This window comes from Pagrus major, chromosome 3 (assembly GCF_040436345.1).
Source record: "Pagrus major chromosome 3, Pma_NU_1.0".
Taxonomy (NCBI): domain Eukaryota; kingdom Metazoa; phylum Chordata; class Actinopteri; order Spariformes; family Sparidae; genus Pagrus; species Pagrus major.
Window position 1 is genome coordinate 7,061,077 of NC_133217.1, and position 15,147 is coordinate 7,076,223.

General features: G+C 41.8%; 1 protein-coding gene across 1 annotated transcript; it reads right to left on the reverse strand.

Moving 5' to 3' along the window:
- Positions 1-11,918: 11,918 nt before the first annotated feature.
- On the reverse strand, positions 11,919-14,301 carry lrrc69 (leucine rich repeat containing 69). Its single transcript, XM_073462861.1, has 8 exons — positions 14,128-14,301; positions 13,884-14,010; positions 13,720-13,792; positions 13,374-13,569; positions 12,591-12,662; positions 12,392-12,493; positions 12,116-12,295; positions 11,919-12,026 (listed from the first exon to the last, which is right to left on the reverse strand). Exons 1-8 carry the CDS (start codon positions 14,299-14,301, stop codon positions 11,919-11,921), a joined length of 1,032 nt encoding a protein of 343 aa, XP_073318962.1.
- Between the last annotated feature and the right edge of the window lie 846 nt (positions 14,302-15,147).

The window sequence follows — 15,147 nt, forward strand, 5'->3', positions numbered from 1 at the left end:
TATGTCTGTAGAGACTGAAACTAATGGGTCAATCAGTGTGTTCATCTGGGTTAACGATTGTTGCTGAGTGTGTCTAAGAGATAAGATAAGATAAGACACGATAAGATAAGATAAGATTTTAAAGGACTTTACTGATCTTTCACCAGGATAAAAAAATGTAAACAAATAAAATCAAGACAAATAGAATAATAGAGAAATTAAGTCAAATACTACTACTAATAAAGACTATGTACACTGTATTCACCTTTCACATACAAATATTACACAGAATATTTGCACCCGTAATTGTAATACACACATGGTGTTTTGTCTCACTCAACTGAGATTTTTTACTTTGTGTGCCACTCAGCCAGCTACGAACAATTGCCAAACTTTGTTCGCCCGCAATTCACGTTCCTTTTAATCAGACCTACAACACATCTCTGCCAAGTCAAACTTTGTGAACTTTTGCTCTTCTGTCTCCCACACAAACCCACACAATATACTGCTCTCCTGATTTTATCATCATTTGAGCTCACATCAGTACACAACTTTAACTTTCCTCCGAATGGTGATATCCAGAGAGTGAGGTAGATTACATCCCAGTCCAACTCGTCTGCCTTCATCAGTGCTGGCCTATATTAGGTCAAATATCTACTGACAGACATCATGAAACTATTTCCTCCATCAGTCCTCTCCACTCTGTCTTTCTCTCTTTTTTTCTTCTGACATCTTGACTTCATCTTTCCTCGCTGCTCATCACTCTCGCCCGTTCGTCTCTCTCCTGCAACATCTCATATTCATCATTTCATCGGTTGATTTCTTCTCTGCCCTCACTCTTTGTCAAACGACATCTTGCATTTATAAATCCATCCTTTACCATTCGAACATGTTTAACTCATCTGTCCTGTCTCTCTCCTTCTCTCAGATCTACAGCAAATGTTTGACCAAGCTGTTCCACACTGTATTATTCAGCGCCGTGTGTGAGCCGCCGTCATCAGGCATGTATGCCTGACATGATGCATTGGCTCTGTTTAATTATAGAGATGCTGAATAAATATTTACAGATGGCCGATCCGTCTTCTCCCGGTCAGGCCCACAAGTGTGATTTATGAACCGTCAGTTAATGCGGAAGAAAACGGCTGTCATTGTTTCTATATGGAGGCTGGATATTATACACTGCATGTATGCATTACAACCAGCTACATAGTATTTCAGGTCTTACATACTGCTGTGCTAATGCATGCAAGTCGCTGCTACGATGAGCCTGAATAGAATTTGTCCTGCATTTAAACAGGTTCTTGAGACGGCATTAACCTGTAAAGATACTGCCGTGGTATTAGCTCCGAAAGCTGTCAGGTCTTGTCAGATATGGTGGATGGAGTTGAAGGGTAGGAGAGTAAATGGAATATATTAAAGTGTAAAACTCTGACCTGAAATAACCTTGCTCGACCTGGTCTTGATTCTGTTTTACAAAACCTGAACTGAATTTCACTGCTACAATATCCAAAGAGTTGCTATAATCCTGACTTGCTATTTCAAAGGAGACATATTACGCTGATTTTCAGGTTCATTATTTTATTTTGGATTAATACTAGAATAGGTCTACATGTTTTAATGCTCAAAAAACACATCAGTTTCCTCATATTGTTTTGTGCTGCAGCTCTGTATTCCCCCTCTGTCTCTGTTTTAGCTCCTGTCTCTTTAAGGACCCGCCTCCTGAAACCCAGTCTGCTCTGATTGGTCAGCTCACACACGCCTGAGCCTGCTAACAACAACAGAGCTGTGTTAAATCAGTTTTTACATGCCAAACTAGCCACTCGGGCATATATCATGCAAATGTGTGGCACTGTGATGTAGTGTGATGTCACAAAGTCACGGAATTAAAGGCGGGACTACTGACGAGGCATTTCAGGAGCAGTGTTTTGGTGAGAGAGAGGAGCTTCTGTTGGCGTGGACTTTAAACTTTCAAGATATTTTACATGCACAAGAACATATAAAACAAAAAAAATGGAAAGAGCATAATAGGTCTCCTTTTAATTATTCTAAAATGATCTTGTAATTGAAATAAGAGCCATTTGTTAACTGTAGATTCTGCTCCTCAACAGACTGATTTCAGACAAGAGTTGGGTATTATCAGCAAACTCTAACATCAAAAATGACAACATCAGATGAAAATGCTGTCACATTCGTTCTAAATATATTTCTATGGATTTAAAATTAATACACACAACTAAATTGTGCTCCAATTTAGGGGGAAATGATGAATAAAATTAAACCTGACCTAATTCGAGCCGGAGGGAATTAGATCCAGAATCAAGCCAAACCCAAAGAGTCAGACTAATCGCATTTGGGCTGAGATTCAAAGCTCTAGATTAACAACCCCTGGATCCAAAGCAGTCTATTACCGGCGTGGGCGGCTGTGTGGAAACAGAGGGCCTGCGAGGCTAGTTATGATGAACTACTGGGATGGGAATAATGTGTCTTTTACATCGAGTGTCATATGATGAAAAAATTAGACTTTTGTGGCTGAACGCATGGTTGCTCTTTGGTCAATTTTACTCAATGCTCAAGCAGCTCCAAAAGGTTCAATTTGCACAGAAATCTTTAGGTAGGAATCCACATTAGATCATGTTTCACACAGTTCTTTTGATAACAGACCCATATTTTAAGAAAAGCATGATTTCTTTGTTTGGATTATCTTTTCAAACTAGAGAAAAAAGGTTTCCTTCAGTAGGTTAACCCAAATGCCATAGTATGCTTATAAGCACCGAAACTCTCTCTCACAGACTCTCACTAAAAATTCATCCTGATCTAGTTCGGCTTTCGACTTTATGAGTGACATTTATGTGAGCTCGGAGGTGGAGTGGGTTGTATATCGCTGTGTTGTGCATGAGTTAGAACACGTGCCACTGGGAGAGAAGTACAGTAAAAACACATTAAGCATTTCACTTCCAAACTCACCGGAGGGCTGCAATGTTTCCTTATGCTCTTTTTATGGCGCACAACAGAGTGTGTCTTCGTGAGTGCGCGTGCATCTCAAGTATGTGCGAGAAAAGTCCACTTGCATGAGTGACTGCGTGTGTTCTCGTGTGTGTGCGCGCTCGCCTGCCTGCCTGCTGGTGCTCCACAGCCATCTGGTATCTGGTCAGTCTAGCGAGCCTCTGGAGGGCACCTGGCCAGCAGCTTGCTCACCTGGCTCTGCTAGCCCCTGCCAACCACCACACCTGGCCTGGCCGGCACACAGGGAGAGGGAACAGATTGGAGAGTACAGCCAAAAGTAGTTCTACGTTGCAGCATGAAATTATGCAGTGATACAGGATATATTTGCTGTTTGTTGTGAGGATAAAGATCTGTATTTGATTGTGAAATCGGCCATTTTTGAGATGGAATAACTGCGCAAAAATGATATTCAAATATTAGTCGGCAGGCAGATCTAAACGCTCCATTCATCATCCGAGACTCTCTACACTCATATAAGATCCCATAATGAGTAATGTTGACTTCTGCTGCATCTGTCCCAACAGTTTGTGCCAGTCTGTGCCAACCCATCCATTTAGCATACGATGGCACTTCCTTCCTGCAGGTTGTCCTCTGCTATCAATTACACTTTCCTCTCCCCGCAAGAAAGATGCTCTTTGTCCCCGCACACACACACAAAATGCGCACACACACGGCGGACGCAGAGGGACAGACACCTGCAGAGTGTTTGTCACCTCTTCTGTTGGCATCTGCGACCGCGCGGCATTGTGGGAGAGACGGCCATCTGTTGTCGGCGAGGCTGGATTGGAAGGGGGCAAGCGGGCGCGGTGCATCATGCTGCTCTTTTCTGTTGGTCTGAGCTGTGTGAAGTGTTGTGTTGTTAAGGTGTTTGTGTTGTTCTCACTCCTATCGGCGTTACTCAGCTAAAACAAATACAGCCACGGCAAAAAGTTAAACTTCATTTTGCATTTAATAAGCATGAAATGCAACTGTGAAGTCGCTGCTACGCTGTTAAAAGTAATTGTAGCGTTTCTCGAGGGCACCAACACATTTTGTTTCAAGAAATCCAACGTGTGCTAATTGCACAAAAGCATTGTCCCGTACAGAATGTTTTGGATTCATTAAAACCACATGCAAACCACGTCGCCTTTTGTCAAACTGAACTCGCTCCTAATTATCTTGGAAATGTTTACCCCTCTTCACAGGGAGACAGCACACCGATGCTTGATTGACATGACAGTGGCTGCAAAGTTTCTTCAATTATCCTGGCAAGGTTACGATTGCTGCCTCTTGATTCACAGCAGGTCCTTGTCATTCTGAGCACAGAAATACTCAACTTCATTTCTCTACCTACGCTGCTGTAACCTATGAATTTTAAGTCCGCCGAGATTGTATATAAAAAGATAGACGGGGAGTGAGAACCATTAAAAATGATTGTGGTATTTAAAAAAATGTGAAGTGAGCCGAAGGCAGCTTTCACTTTGATTTCGTCAGCCTGTTGGTCAGTCCTCCACTTTGTTCCAGACTGAATTACTTCAACAGCATTCAGACAAAGCACCTTGAAATTGTGTTGCCATTCATGGTCCCCAGAGAACGTTCTGTAATTTGGTTTACATTCATTTCCTCTTCATCTTTTCGTCATCCGGTCAACATTTTTATTGGTCCAATACGGTTTACGACTAACTAAGTCATCCTTAGAAATAGTTTGGAAAAGGGCAGGCCCTTTCAAAAAACTTGCCAGGTGATTGAACGAAACATCTGTCAATCACAGGCTAACAATCAGATCAACAGACCATATGACGTAGCTGTAGGAGCTCTACCATCCGAGCCGGTTGGTAAATCAAACTCTTGCCAAAGTCGAGAGAAGAGCGAAAACAACTTTTCCAGCGAGAAAAGCCTTCACTACCCTTCTTAGCTCTTCTTTCAATGAAACAAATTCTCCCCAGTTCTGATATAACTGATCCTAGCACTATTTACGCTAACCTCTTGATGAGCCGCCATTGATGTTTTGAGCAAACGGTAGCTTCTCAAGGTGTAGTTTGGCTGTAAACCCATAGCTTGAAGCCAGGAAAGAGGAGGTTGGTTTCGTGACATAACATGACAGCCATGGTTGGTAACATTAAACTTTGAATAATTAACATTTGTTAGCATGCAGGTCACATTAAGCTAACATTAGCTATAACGACATTTCTAGCAATTGCAAGACTGCTAAGCTTTTACTTACCGTTTTCAGGTGATTAGCCAAACTCGTAGTAAATTTGTGATATGCCGGTTTCCTTTGGCATACCTAGCACTCCATTTATAACACCAATGCCATCAACTACTGATCTGGGCGAAGGGTCGATGGCAAGGGTCGATGCTTCGAAGCATTCGAGTCAGCCCTTATATCCATCCGCCTCAGCTGTACTTTGTGTTATTTGCTAATTTGGAAATGTTAGCATGCTAACACGTTAAACTGGTGAACATGGCAAACATTACACCTGCTAAACGTCAGAATGTGGTCACTGTGAGCATGCTGCTTGTTCGCTGATGTTAGCATTTAGCTCAAAGCATTGTGCCTCTTTGCAAAGCATCACAAAGCTGCTAGCGTAGCTGCAGGCCCTCGCTCCATTGTACATTCAAAGAAAAGTCAGACTATACATTCTCAAGTATGTACGCATGCAGAGCGTCTGCGTCCACATACATCGTGATGAGAAAATTCATTTTTGTCATGTCTCTGTTTACAAAACTAAGTGTGCTTGAAATTGGCTAGCAAACCACAGCAGAGCAACAAAAACCTGTCTTATTTTCAGCATTGTGTAAAATGACTGAATGCAACATACACTAAATCCCTAACAACAAAGACACATTCTGTATGTGGACGAAATATGCCCGACATATTCTAGTTTCTGTTTTGTCACTGGAGGCAATGGCTACTTTGTGAATTGTGTGATGCTGGAAGAAATGAAGCATCCATAAACATGAAACTTTAGCAGATGTGGCTTTATCTTGACGGAATGCTGCAGAACGAAGAACAAATAAGGACTTTGTGGGGGGAAAAAATGATATCACAGTCAGGAATGAGTAGAGTCAGATTGAGATATTAACCCACATATTCCTGAAGGACGTTCACTTGTGCAGGACGTTCATTTGGCTGGTTGGCTGGGTTGTGGGTCTGCTCATCCAGCCGGCCTGCTCATCGCAGACAGATGTTCGGCCAGCCAAGCCTGCAGCGCCACAGGCAGTGTGTGTTCTAGAAAAACCCGGAGACCAGATGCTGCTACCTGGTGTCCCACCCGCCTGCCGCTGCGCTATTTCTGGGCATGCTCCAGTGGCCATCACATGACCTCAAACGTGGGTTTTGAGATTGTGTGCCGTCAATCACACTGATGATAGAGTAGAGCGGAGCTGGAAGTGAAAGCCTTCGTAGGGTCAACTCAGCGGGTTCAGTGGGTGTACCTGACAGGCTGAATTCATATACCAGATTGTTTTGAGTAATGAATCACATAAGGTAGCTATAAGAAAATACTGCATGTGAGTCGGAGATAAGCATTTCTAATTGAGAAATCAGCTACATTGTGAGGAGTTATATCAAAACCTGAGTATAAAAGAAATGAATCTCACACAATAGAGAATTATTTGGGGAAAATGAAAGCATCAAAACACTATCTGAACATCAAAAGATATAATCCAGCATCTATGTCTCTTTCAGCCTGTTTTCCTCCCCAGTATTGTTCCCCACATAGATAAACAGTCACCATCTCCCGAACAAACACAAGCACAGATTCCTCCTCCCTCTCCACGGCCCCTGTCGTTACCAAACCCGAGGAAACTTTCGAAAGAGATTCAAAGACTCTCAAGATTAAAGATTTATTTGTTCTTTTGAAGTTCCAGCAGTGTTTTTTGTCTTATTTCTTCGACAAATGCAGCGTGGTAATGGCGTTTTCGCAGCGTGGCTGAGGCTGACCCAGAACTGCCAGAGAGAGGTTGCCGGCCTGACGACCAGGCACCCGTCTCAAAACTCCCCTAATGAGGAACGGCTCAGTAATGGCGTCGCTTCCTTGTGACCTCAAAGGACACACAGTTTACTCGCTTCTACTGTTTTCCAACTGTTATTTATATATTATATTGCGATGTGGAAAGAGAAGAGAAAAGACTGCGAGGAAGCTTATTAGACTGGTACATCTGGGTGGCTTTGGTTTGTAGCATCTTTTTGTAGTCTAGTGTTTTCTAGATTATTTCTAATCTATATCAAGGCTGCTCTTTGGTATGATTGTGTTTTTTGATGAAGAGATTGCACAGTTATTGTCTTGTACATCTGGCGTCTTTGCCGTCTCTTTTTTCTATTGATATGCTTCAATGAGTGCAAACAAACTTTCACCCTCTTTCATGTCTGGTTGCACTTTTTAGATTTAATAGTCACACATGAGTTACAATGCTCTGATCCGATGCTTAGATTTCAATTAAGCTTTGAATTCCAATAAAAGCTCATTGTTCTTGCTTTTTATTAGCTGCTCTATCTCTTAGATCCATCAGGCATATCTCGGTGCGTCGTGCATCGGTGCATCACCCTCCTCATCTGCTCGAGAGCCAGCGGAGAAGCACACTGCCCCCTAGTGCCAACAGTCATTACCAACACAACAGAATTGATTGTGCAGCCGTCAAGCAGACAATACCCTGGTACTCTGCCAGTGGCTCGATACCAAGATCTGTCATGGGCAGCGATGCACAACAATAGATTCTACTGATTGGAGTGGTGCACACTCCTGGCTATGACACTGGCCTACCGCTCGCTATCGAATACCTGTTTTTTCCTCTCTCTCTCTCTCTCTCCGGTCACAAGGCCCCTAATTCAGCAATCAATGCTACTCATTTTAATAGCACCTCTGCTGTTGCCCCGGGGAGAGAAGAGGAGAAATCAGGGTCAGTCGGAGTCAAATCATTCTTCTGAGGTGAAGACCGCAATCATGGCTTTGATGGATCTCTGAAAATGACTAAACATGCCACATGCAGCAGAGATTTTATGTTGCACCACTGCTGTTACTTGTTTGAGCTTTAATACAAAGAGAAAGATCTTCATCGACTGACTTTTTTTATGCCTAAACAAACTAAATAAACAAACTCTCTGTTTTCATGACAGAATAAATAAACTGACCTTAAAGGACGACACAATTTCACACTGTTTTACTTTGTTTATAATTGGCGGACCCTGCCACCTTTCTAGCTTCAAACATTGGTTCTGGGGACTTGTTTATTCAGTAATGGAAAATAGTTTGTATTATTACCGCATTAATATTGTAAATGTTAAAATTCTGACTTTGTATTTCTTCTCCAAAACCACACAGTGCATACGAGTGCACAGAGTATAAAATCAAAGAAACCACAGTCAAAGGTAGAGAGACAAGGCTTCGTGTGACCTTCAGTGACAAACACACTCACTTTCATCATATCCATAACAATAAAAGCTTGAATCCGGCGTCCTTTATTCTGTTTTTAGCCAACAGATGACTTTCCTTTGCAGCCCCAAGATGCAATGTAAGCTCAAGCAGCCATAGGCTCCTCTAAAGACATGCTAAGTAAGTGCTCCAAATGACAAGACAGACTAAATACCCCCTAACAAACGATACAAGACTGCAGAAAGCGCTTTAACAAAGGAGGTATGTAATGAACCCCAGGTGCCTTCTCCCCAATATATCATCCTGAGTGAATTTGCCAGCATCACTCTCTTTACCTCCAAGCATGGTAAATGAGAATTTATGCGCCCGCTACTTTATCATTCTTTACTTTTTCACCCCCATGAGGTAGCCATGCCATGCGAGACAGATATTTCCACCAAAGGCAATATCCCCTCGTAGTAATTATATCAGAGCGAGAGAATGGCTCATTAACATATGCTAGGCATGTCAGGAATTTACAAGCGCCTTTTGTAGATGCCTCTCGTCAGTGTGCTGCTCCCATCCGTATGGTGTCTCCTTTGAGGATGCAACCTCCTCATTTCCATACACGTCAATCAAGCCGTGCATGGTTTTTTAGCATTATTCAGTGCAAAAAGCGCGGGGCTCTCTGAATATGGCAATCATAAGGGACAGCTCAGTGATATGGAAAAAGTGTGTCCGCGCGCATGTGTATGTGGGGGTTCGACTGTGTGTTTTTGTGAAACGACATGATGAAAACAAAGCGATGGGGGGAAAATTATCTTGATGATGTGTCATCAATGCAGAGTGGGTGGAGTGATTGTATTTGCTTTTAAAGAGGCGTGCGTGTGTGTGTGTGTGTGTCTGTGTGTGTGAATACATGCATAAAGCTCAACACCAGACACCAGACCGACTCACAGACAAGTCCCGAGGCCACTGAGCTAGTGGGCTGCTGCTGCTGCTGCTGCTCCACCGCTTCAGGACCCAACATCTGCTGCTTTCAAGAAGGCACATACTGTTGGCCTTTCACCCATTAGTATGCCAGCAGATGACCTATTTATTAGCCATGTTCAGATACAACCCTTAAAAACAATTTCCACTGTGAGGTCATTATGTGAATCTAGTGAATATTTAGTGAATTTATATATAATTCATGACAAATTTCAGCATGGAACAAAATGTCTGTATAGTCTTAGTAATGGAAATTACGTCTTTAAAAAGTTTAATGTAAATGTGTGAACATACGACTCTCTTCCAGTGCCGGAGGCAGAAGAGCAAAGTCTGTTGTGATATAACCAAGCAAAATCTTCCTGTGAAGTGCTGTGTGCTTAGAGTCTGACTTAATGGGAAATCATTATTACTTTTGAATGTAAAAAAATCCTGGGAAATACATGTATTTGCCTTCTTGCCGAGAGTTAGGTGAAGAGATGAGGATCCGTTGGCTGCAAGTGAAAAAGTGACCTCACAGTAGCATTTCAAGAGTTTGACAGGAAACCTACAAAGTGAGATGAAGATGGAGAGAAGAGTCTTTTTGTGTTTGAATGAGTCTGGTCTTTTGCCCCAGCAAATGTCAGTTCAATGACTGAAGACCCAATGTCCATTTCCAGCGCCGACCGCTCTCTCTGTCTCTCTTTCTTTCTCATTCTTTGTCATTGCCGTTTCCCTTTAAGTGCACTTTCGCCCACACCACTTGGAAATTGATTGAAACAAAATGTCACAATTATGCCCTGTAGCTCGCCGCTTCAATTATTCATCAATTAGGGGCTAGGCTCCTTTTTTTCTCTCCTCTGAGCTGATTTTTCATTCAGTTTGCTCGAGATGTATGGCTCCCCTGCTGTTAACCAGTCCAAAGTCATTAGTTTCTGGGTTTGCAATTAAACCTGATGCCTTATGCATGAGGCTCCGACTCAGTAGACACACGCAGCAGCGGCCGCAGCAGCTAGTGAACGAGCTAGCAAGCTCTGGAGGCGTGGATGGGAAATTAATTTGCTGGAAATGAAGTTCTCGCTCTCACTCGCTCCCTCCCTCTCTCTCTCCTGTCTGGCAGGTTGGAACAGATGCCACTGGCTGGAGATGGAAAGAGATGGGGCAGCTATGGATTCTGTGCAGCACTGACAGGGAAACAGGATCTCACTAGATTTACTGGGCCAATATATGTATAGGATTTTTCATCCAGGTATTACTAGAATTTTGACAGCAATGTGTGACTTTACTGGGTCAATACGCCCGTGTATTAGGTATACTTAGCTACACAACAGAGTCTGCAAGATGTCCTGTCCTTATCTACTTTGTGATATAGAGTTTTTGTTCAAATGTTTTTGAGAGGTGTTGATTCAACTTTACGACCATTTCATTTAACTATACTGCATTAAAGAAGAAGGGTTTCCTACCCTTTTTGATATACATGAGGGGGACAAAATAATAGATACACCTGTCAGGATAATACAATACCAAATGCAATATTTTAAAAGTATAACTGTTGAGTCTTCATGTAGGTTTAATATTGAAAACTTTGGGCTGCCAATTATATATCACATACCTGTACTGACCCACCAGTGTGAAAAAATTGTTAATCCAGGTATTTACACTCAAAGTCACCATGTACTGATCTGGTATCCAGCTGCTGCAATGTTTATTCTATTATTGGGATTTTTTTGAAAGCTGTGGTTGGCACAAATATACTCCACATGTTGTCAGCTGAAGCTTGTATTAAGCATCAAGACAGAGTCCAACTACATGGACCATTTTCCGTGTTCATTTGATGCCACCTAGTGACCACAGAGTCAAATTACATCTGTGAGACGTTAGAAGGCCAAAAAACTCATACACTAGAAATGGTAGCACCATATCAGTGGTGGAAGATTATTTAAATCCTTTACTTGAGTAAAAGTAACAATACAGCAGTGTGAAAACAATATTAGTAGAAGTAATAGTCCTGCATTCAAAAAGTTAGAGCACAGAAGTATTTCTAGCAAACTATAGAAAAACTATCACAGTAAAAGTATTTGTTTTGGCCCTGTGAGCGATATATTATCATATTTGTTAATAATGATGCATCAATGCAAAATTAGCATTTTACTGTTCACTAACTAGTAACTACATCAGTCAAATAAATGGGCTGAGGGAAAATATACAATATTTCCCTTTGAAATGTAGTGTTGTAGAAGTAAATGAAAATGGTACTTACACCTGTCCAAGTCATACTTCAAGCATATAACCAGAGCAACCACAAGGTAATATTACAAACTCAGAAATCTTTTTTTTTCCATAGCTGAATCAACAAGCTGTTGTCGGAGGAAAATAAGGTCCCCAGAACACAGCTTGAAGCTGAAAAGGTGGCAGGGTCCGCCAAATATAAACAAAGTCAATTGTGCTGTCCATTAAGGTTAGTTTGCTTATTTAGTCATGAAAACAAAGAGAGTTTGTTTATTTAGTTTGTTTTAAAATCAGTCAATGAGGATCACTCTCTTCTGTTTAAAATGTCTTCCCCAAAGCTACATAGTGCACCTTTAAGTACGGCAATTGAGTAAATGTACTGGATGGCACCTTTTCAATGAACTTGTATCATCTTGTAGCAACACTAAAGTAGGAGTGTCCCTCCGTATTAAAGCACTTGTATGAGCAAAGAAGGGCGCGGACAGGAACAGTCCGCACACTCGTCATTTTCATGTCCTGTAAGACACATAAATACGACAAAACACATTCAGTAACATGAAGAACTACATATTTATCTGTGCAGTATGACAAGTATATTTTTGCACCTTCTTCAGACTGATAAACTGCACACACTCCAGCCAGGTGGTGAGGAAGGGGTTCATGCAAAGCTCACAACAGCTGCCACTGGCCAACAGGGCAGTTAGGGACGGGTAGTGAGGAAGCATCCTGTGGACCAGAGAGGACCTGTTCCTGTCCTCCAGCAACACAAATCTGGCAACCAGTTCCTGGGAGATAAAAATGAAGCAAGAATAATGAGGTGATCCCTTATAGTGTATAATGTTATTGCATATGTTATTGTAAGTGTTGCTCCATCAGTTTACCTTTAACGAAAGCACTTCTGCGTCCTGCACCGACGACATCGGCTCACGGCGCACAAACCTGTTGCCTTCACAGTGGAGCTCCCTCAGGGGCAGCAGGTGAAACTACACAGAGGAATGTCCTGTGTCATACAGCGAAGTTGTAATTCCATATTTCTTTAGATTTCACTGTGCCACAGCTCTGTGCTGCAATATAATGTACCTGAACAGGGAACATGGACAACTTGTTCCCAGCCACATCCAGAACTTGGAGTTTTGTCAGGGCCTCAATTCCCTGTGTGAAACGTAAGGCAAGTGTTTGCTTATGTAGCTGCCAAATACATTACCAATACCAATACCATACAGTAAAACAGCAAAGCTGATGTTAGAACTCGACTGACATGTGGATGATTCTTAAAGGGAAATTTCACCATAAAATCAAAAACCATCCTACAATTTTTGGTGTAGACTTCTAATACAAAATTAAACTGCAAGACAGACTGGAAGCCTGCATCTGGAATTACTGGCTGCAACGTTAGCTAGCTTAGTTAGCCTCTTGTCCATGAGTAATTGCACGCTTCAGTCTGTGAAAGAAAATAGTTCCAATATAAAACTGCTCACAACGAGGTCTGTGGATTATCTTGACTAACCGGGTCATGATTTGTAAAGAGACATTGCTGTTGAGCTCTTCAAATGTATTTTTTGCCACTTTGAGCTCCACAAGCCAAATGCCATCTACTTCCATAACATTCGAGAAAAGCAGAAACCTCAATGGCTGATATTTCCAAAACTCACACTAAAATAATCTAGATGGATAAATAGCACTACAGGTAAGAGGGGAAATATATATTTTTGTTTTGGGGGTGGACTGTCCCTTTAATATCCTACCTCATTTTGAATTTTGAAGTTAATCAAGAATGGCAAAGAACTGTCAAATGTGATGAGAGCTCTCTAACGTGTCCGCTCAGGGCATTTTTAAGGATCACAGCGGTGAATGAACACCCACCTCTGGTAGGCTGGTCAGCTTGTTCCTGGCTAAATACAACTTGGTTAGCTGTTGACACCGGTACAGCTGCTGAGGGAGCCCAGACAAATTATTGGAGGTCAGGTTTATCTCAGTTAACCTGGTGAGATGACCCAGCTCAGCGGGGACCTCCTCCAGCTCATTGTCCAGCACACTGAGGTGTTGAAGCCTACTCAAACTGACGGGAAAGACAGGTTTGCATTAGTGTTTTTAACATATAAATCCATGGATATGTATTATATACATTATTCTTCAGAGATACAGATGTTATCAGGTTAATTTAGCCTAACATCATGAACAAATATCAAATCAGTGGAGCTAAAGATACCTTTTCATCTCTGGTGGAAGTCTTTGAATCTGGTTGTGGTTCAGATTGAGCACAACGAGGTTGTGTAAGCCACCTGTAAAGCATAAATGACATTAAAGTGGTTCATTTGTAGTTTTAAAACAAATCTTCCAAGGTGCTAATCACGCAGAGGAGTGAGAGCCTACCTATCACCTCAGGTGCCACTACTGTAATTTGGTTGCTGAACAGATACAGTTTCTTCAAGGACTCCAGATGGCCCAAAACAGCGGGGAGCTCCTTCAAGGCATTATTTCCCAAATGCAGCTCAGCCAGCTTGCAGGCATTGCATAAGGAGAAATATTTAATCACAAATCTGCACGCTGTGTAACACATTTAAAGAGTCGTCTTGGAAATGTTCCAGCAGACAGGTGAGCTGGGAGGAGGACTCACGTGTCGGAGAGAGAGCAGCTCGGCGGGCAGGGCGGTGATGGAGTTGTGGTTCAGCTGGAGAACCGAGAGCTTTGTTATTCTGCAGACACACTCAGGAACTTCTTTTATCTTCTGAGAGGTCAAATTCAAAGAGGTTCCCTGACCATACACGACTCTGGCCACGGACTTAGCCATTTGTAAAAAAAAAAAACAATGTCAAGTACCCGCGCTCAAGTTTCCATGGCGACAAGACGCTTGTTGGCTCGTCCATGAGGATTAGCTTTGAGACAGTAGCGGCCTCTAGCGGTGGCAGCTGAGTATAGCAGCATGTTTACACCCAAGCACTGTGGGCTCACTAATGTAACGAAATTCTGCTTCCACGTCAATACATGAATTATAAAGATCCAAATAAAAATAAATATATAAAGATGCAAACTGTCTGAGGTCCAATATCCAATTGCAGTGTGTCATACTCAAGCCCACAGTGTGGTGGGTTTTCCAATCCGCTTCATGGGTGAGATTGTATTGAATGCTGAGCTGAAGTCAACAAACAGTATATAATGTACCTGGTTTTATTCTCAAGGTGTGTGAAGACTGCGTGGAGGGCAGTGGATATGACATTTATTAGAATAAATCACACTTTTTTAAACATACCATATGTTTTGTAAATTCTAATCTAAAAAAACGACTGCTAAGTTAGCTGTCAAATAATTGTAATGCCATGTCAAGAACCATATTTCCCTCTGAAATGTAGTGGAGCATAAGTATAAAGTAACATAAATGGAAATATAGTAAAGTGAAGAACCTAAAAATTGTACTCAAGTAGATTACTTTAATAAATGGAATAAATGTACATGGTTACCTTCCACCACTGGCATTTCCAACACAACTTAAGGACAATGTGCAAGGCAGTGTTTGATTATATGTGCGTGCAGTTTATCACAAGCAGATATAACATATATACCTTATTTTACTTTCTTACTGTAAATTAACCTGAGGGAGACCATTTGTGGTTAAAATGTTATCACATAGAAAAAAGGT

Coding starts and splice junctions, on each gene's coding strand:
- lrrc69 (XM_073462861.1), bottom strand. CDS start 14,301: ATGGCTAAGTCCGTGGCCAGAGTCGTGTATGGTCAGGGAACCTCTTTG. Junction 14,011..14,127: donor AGCTGCTCTCTCTCCGACAC/GTGAGTCCTCCT, acceptor AATGCCTGCAAG/CTGGCTGAGCTGCATTTGGG. Junction 12,663..13,373: donor AGCTGACCAGCCTACCAGAG/GTGGGTGTTCAT, acceptor CGTTTCACACAG/GGAATTGAGGCCCTGACAAA.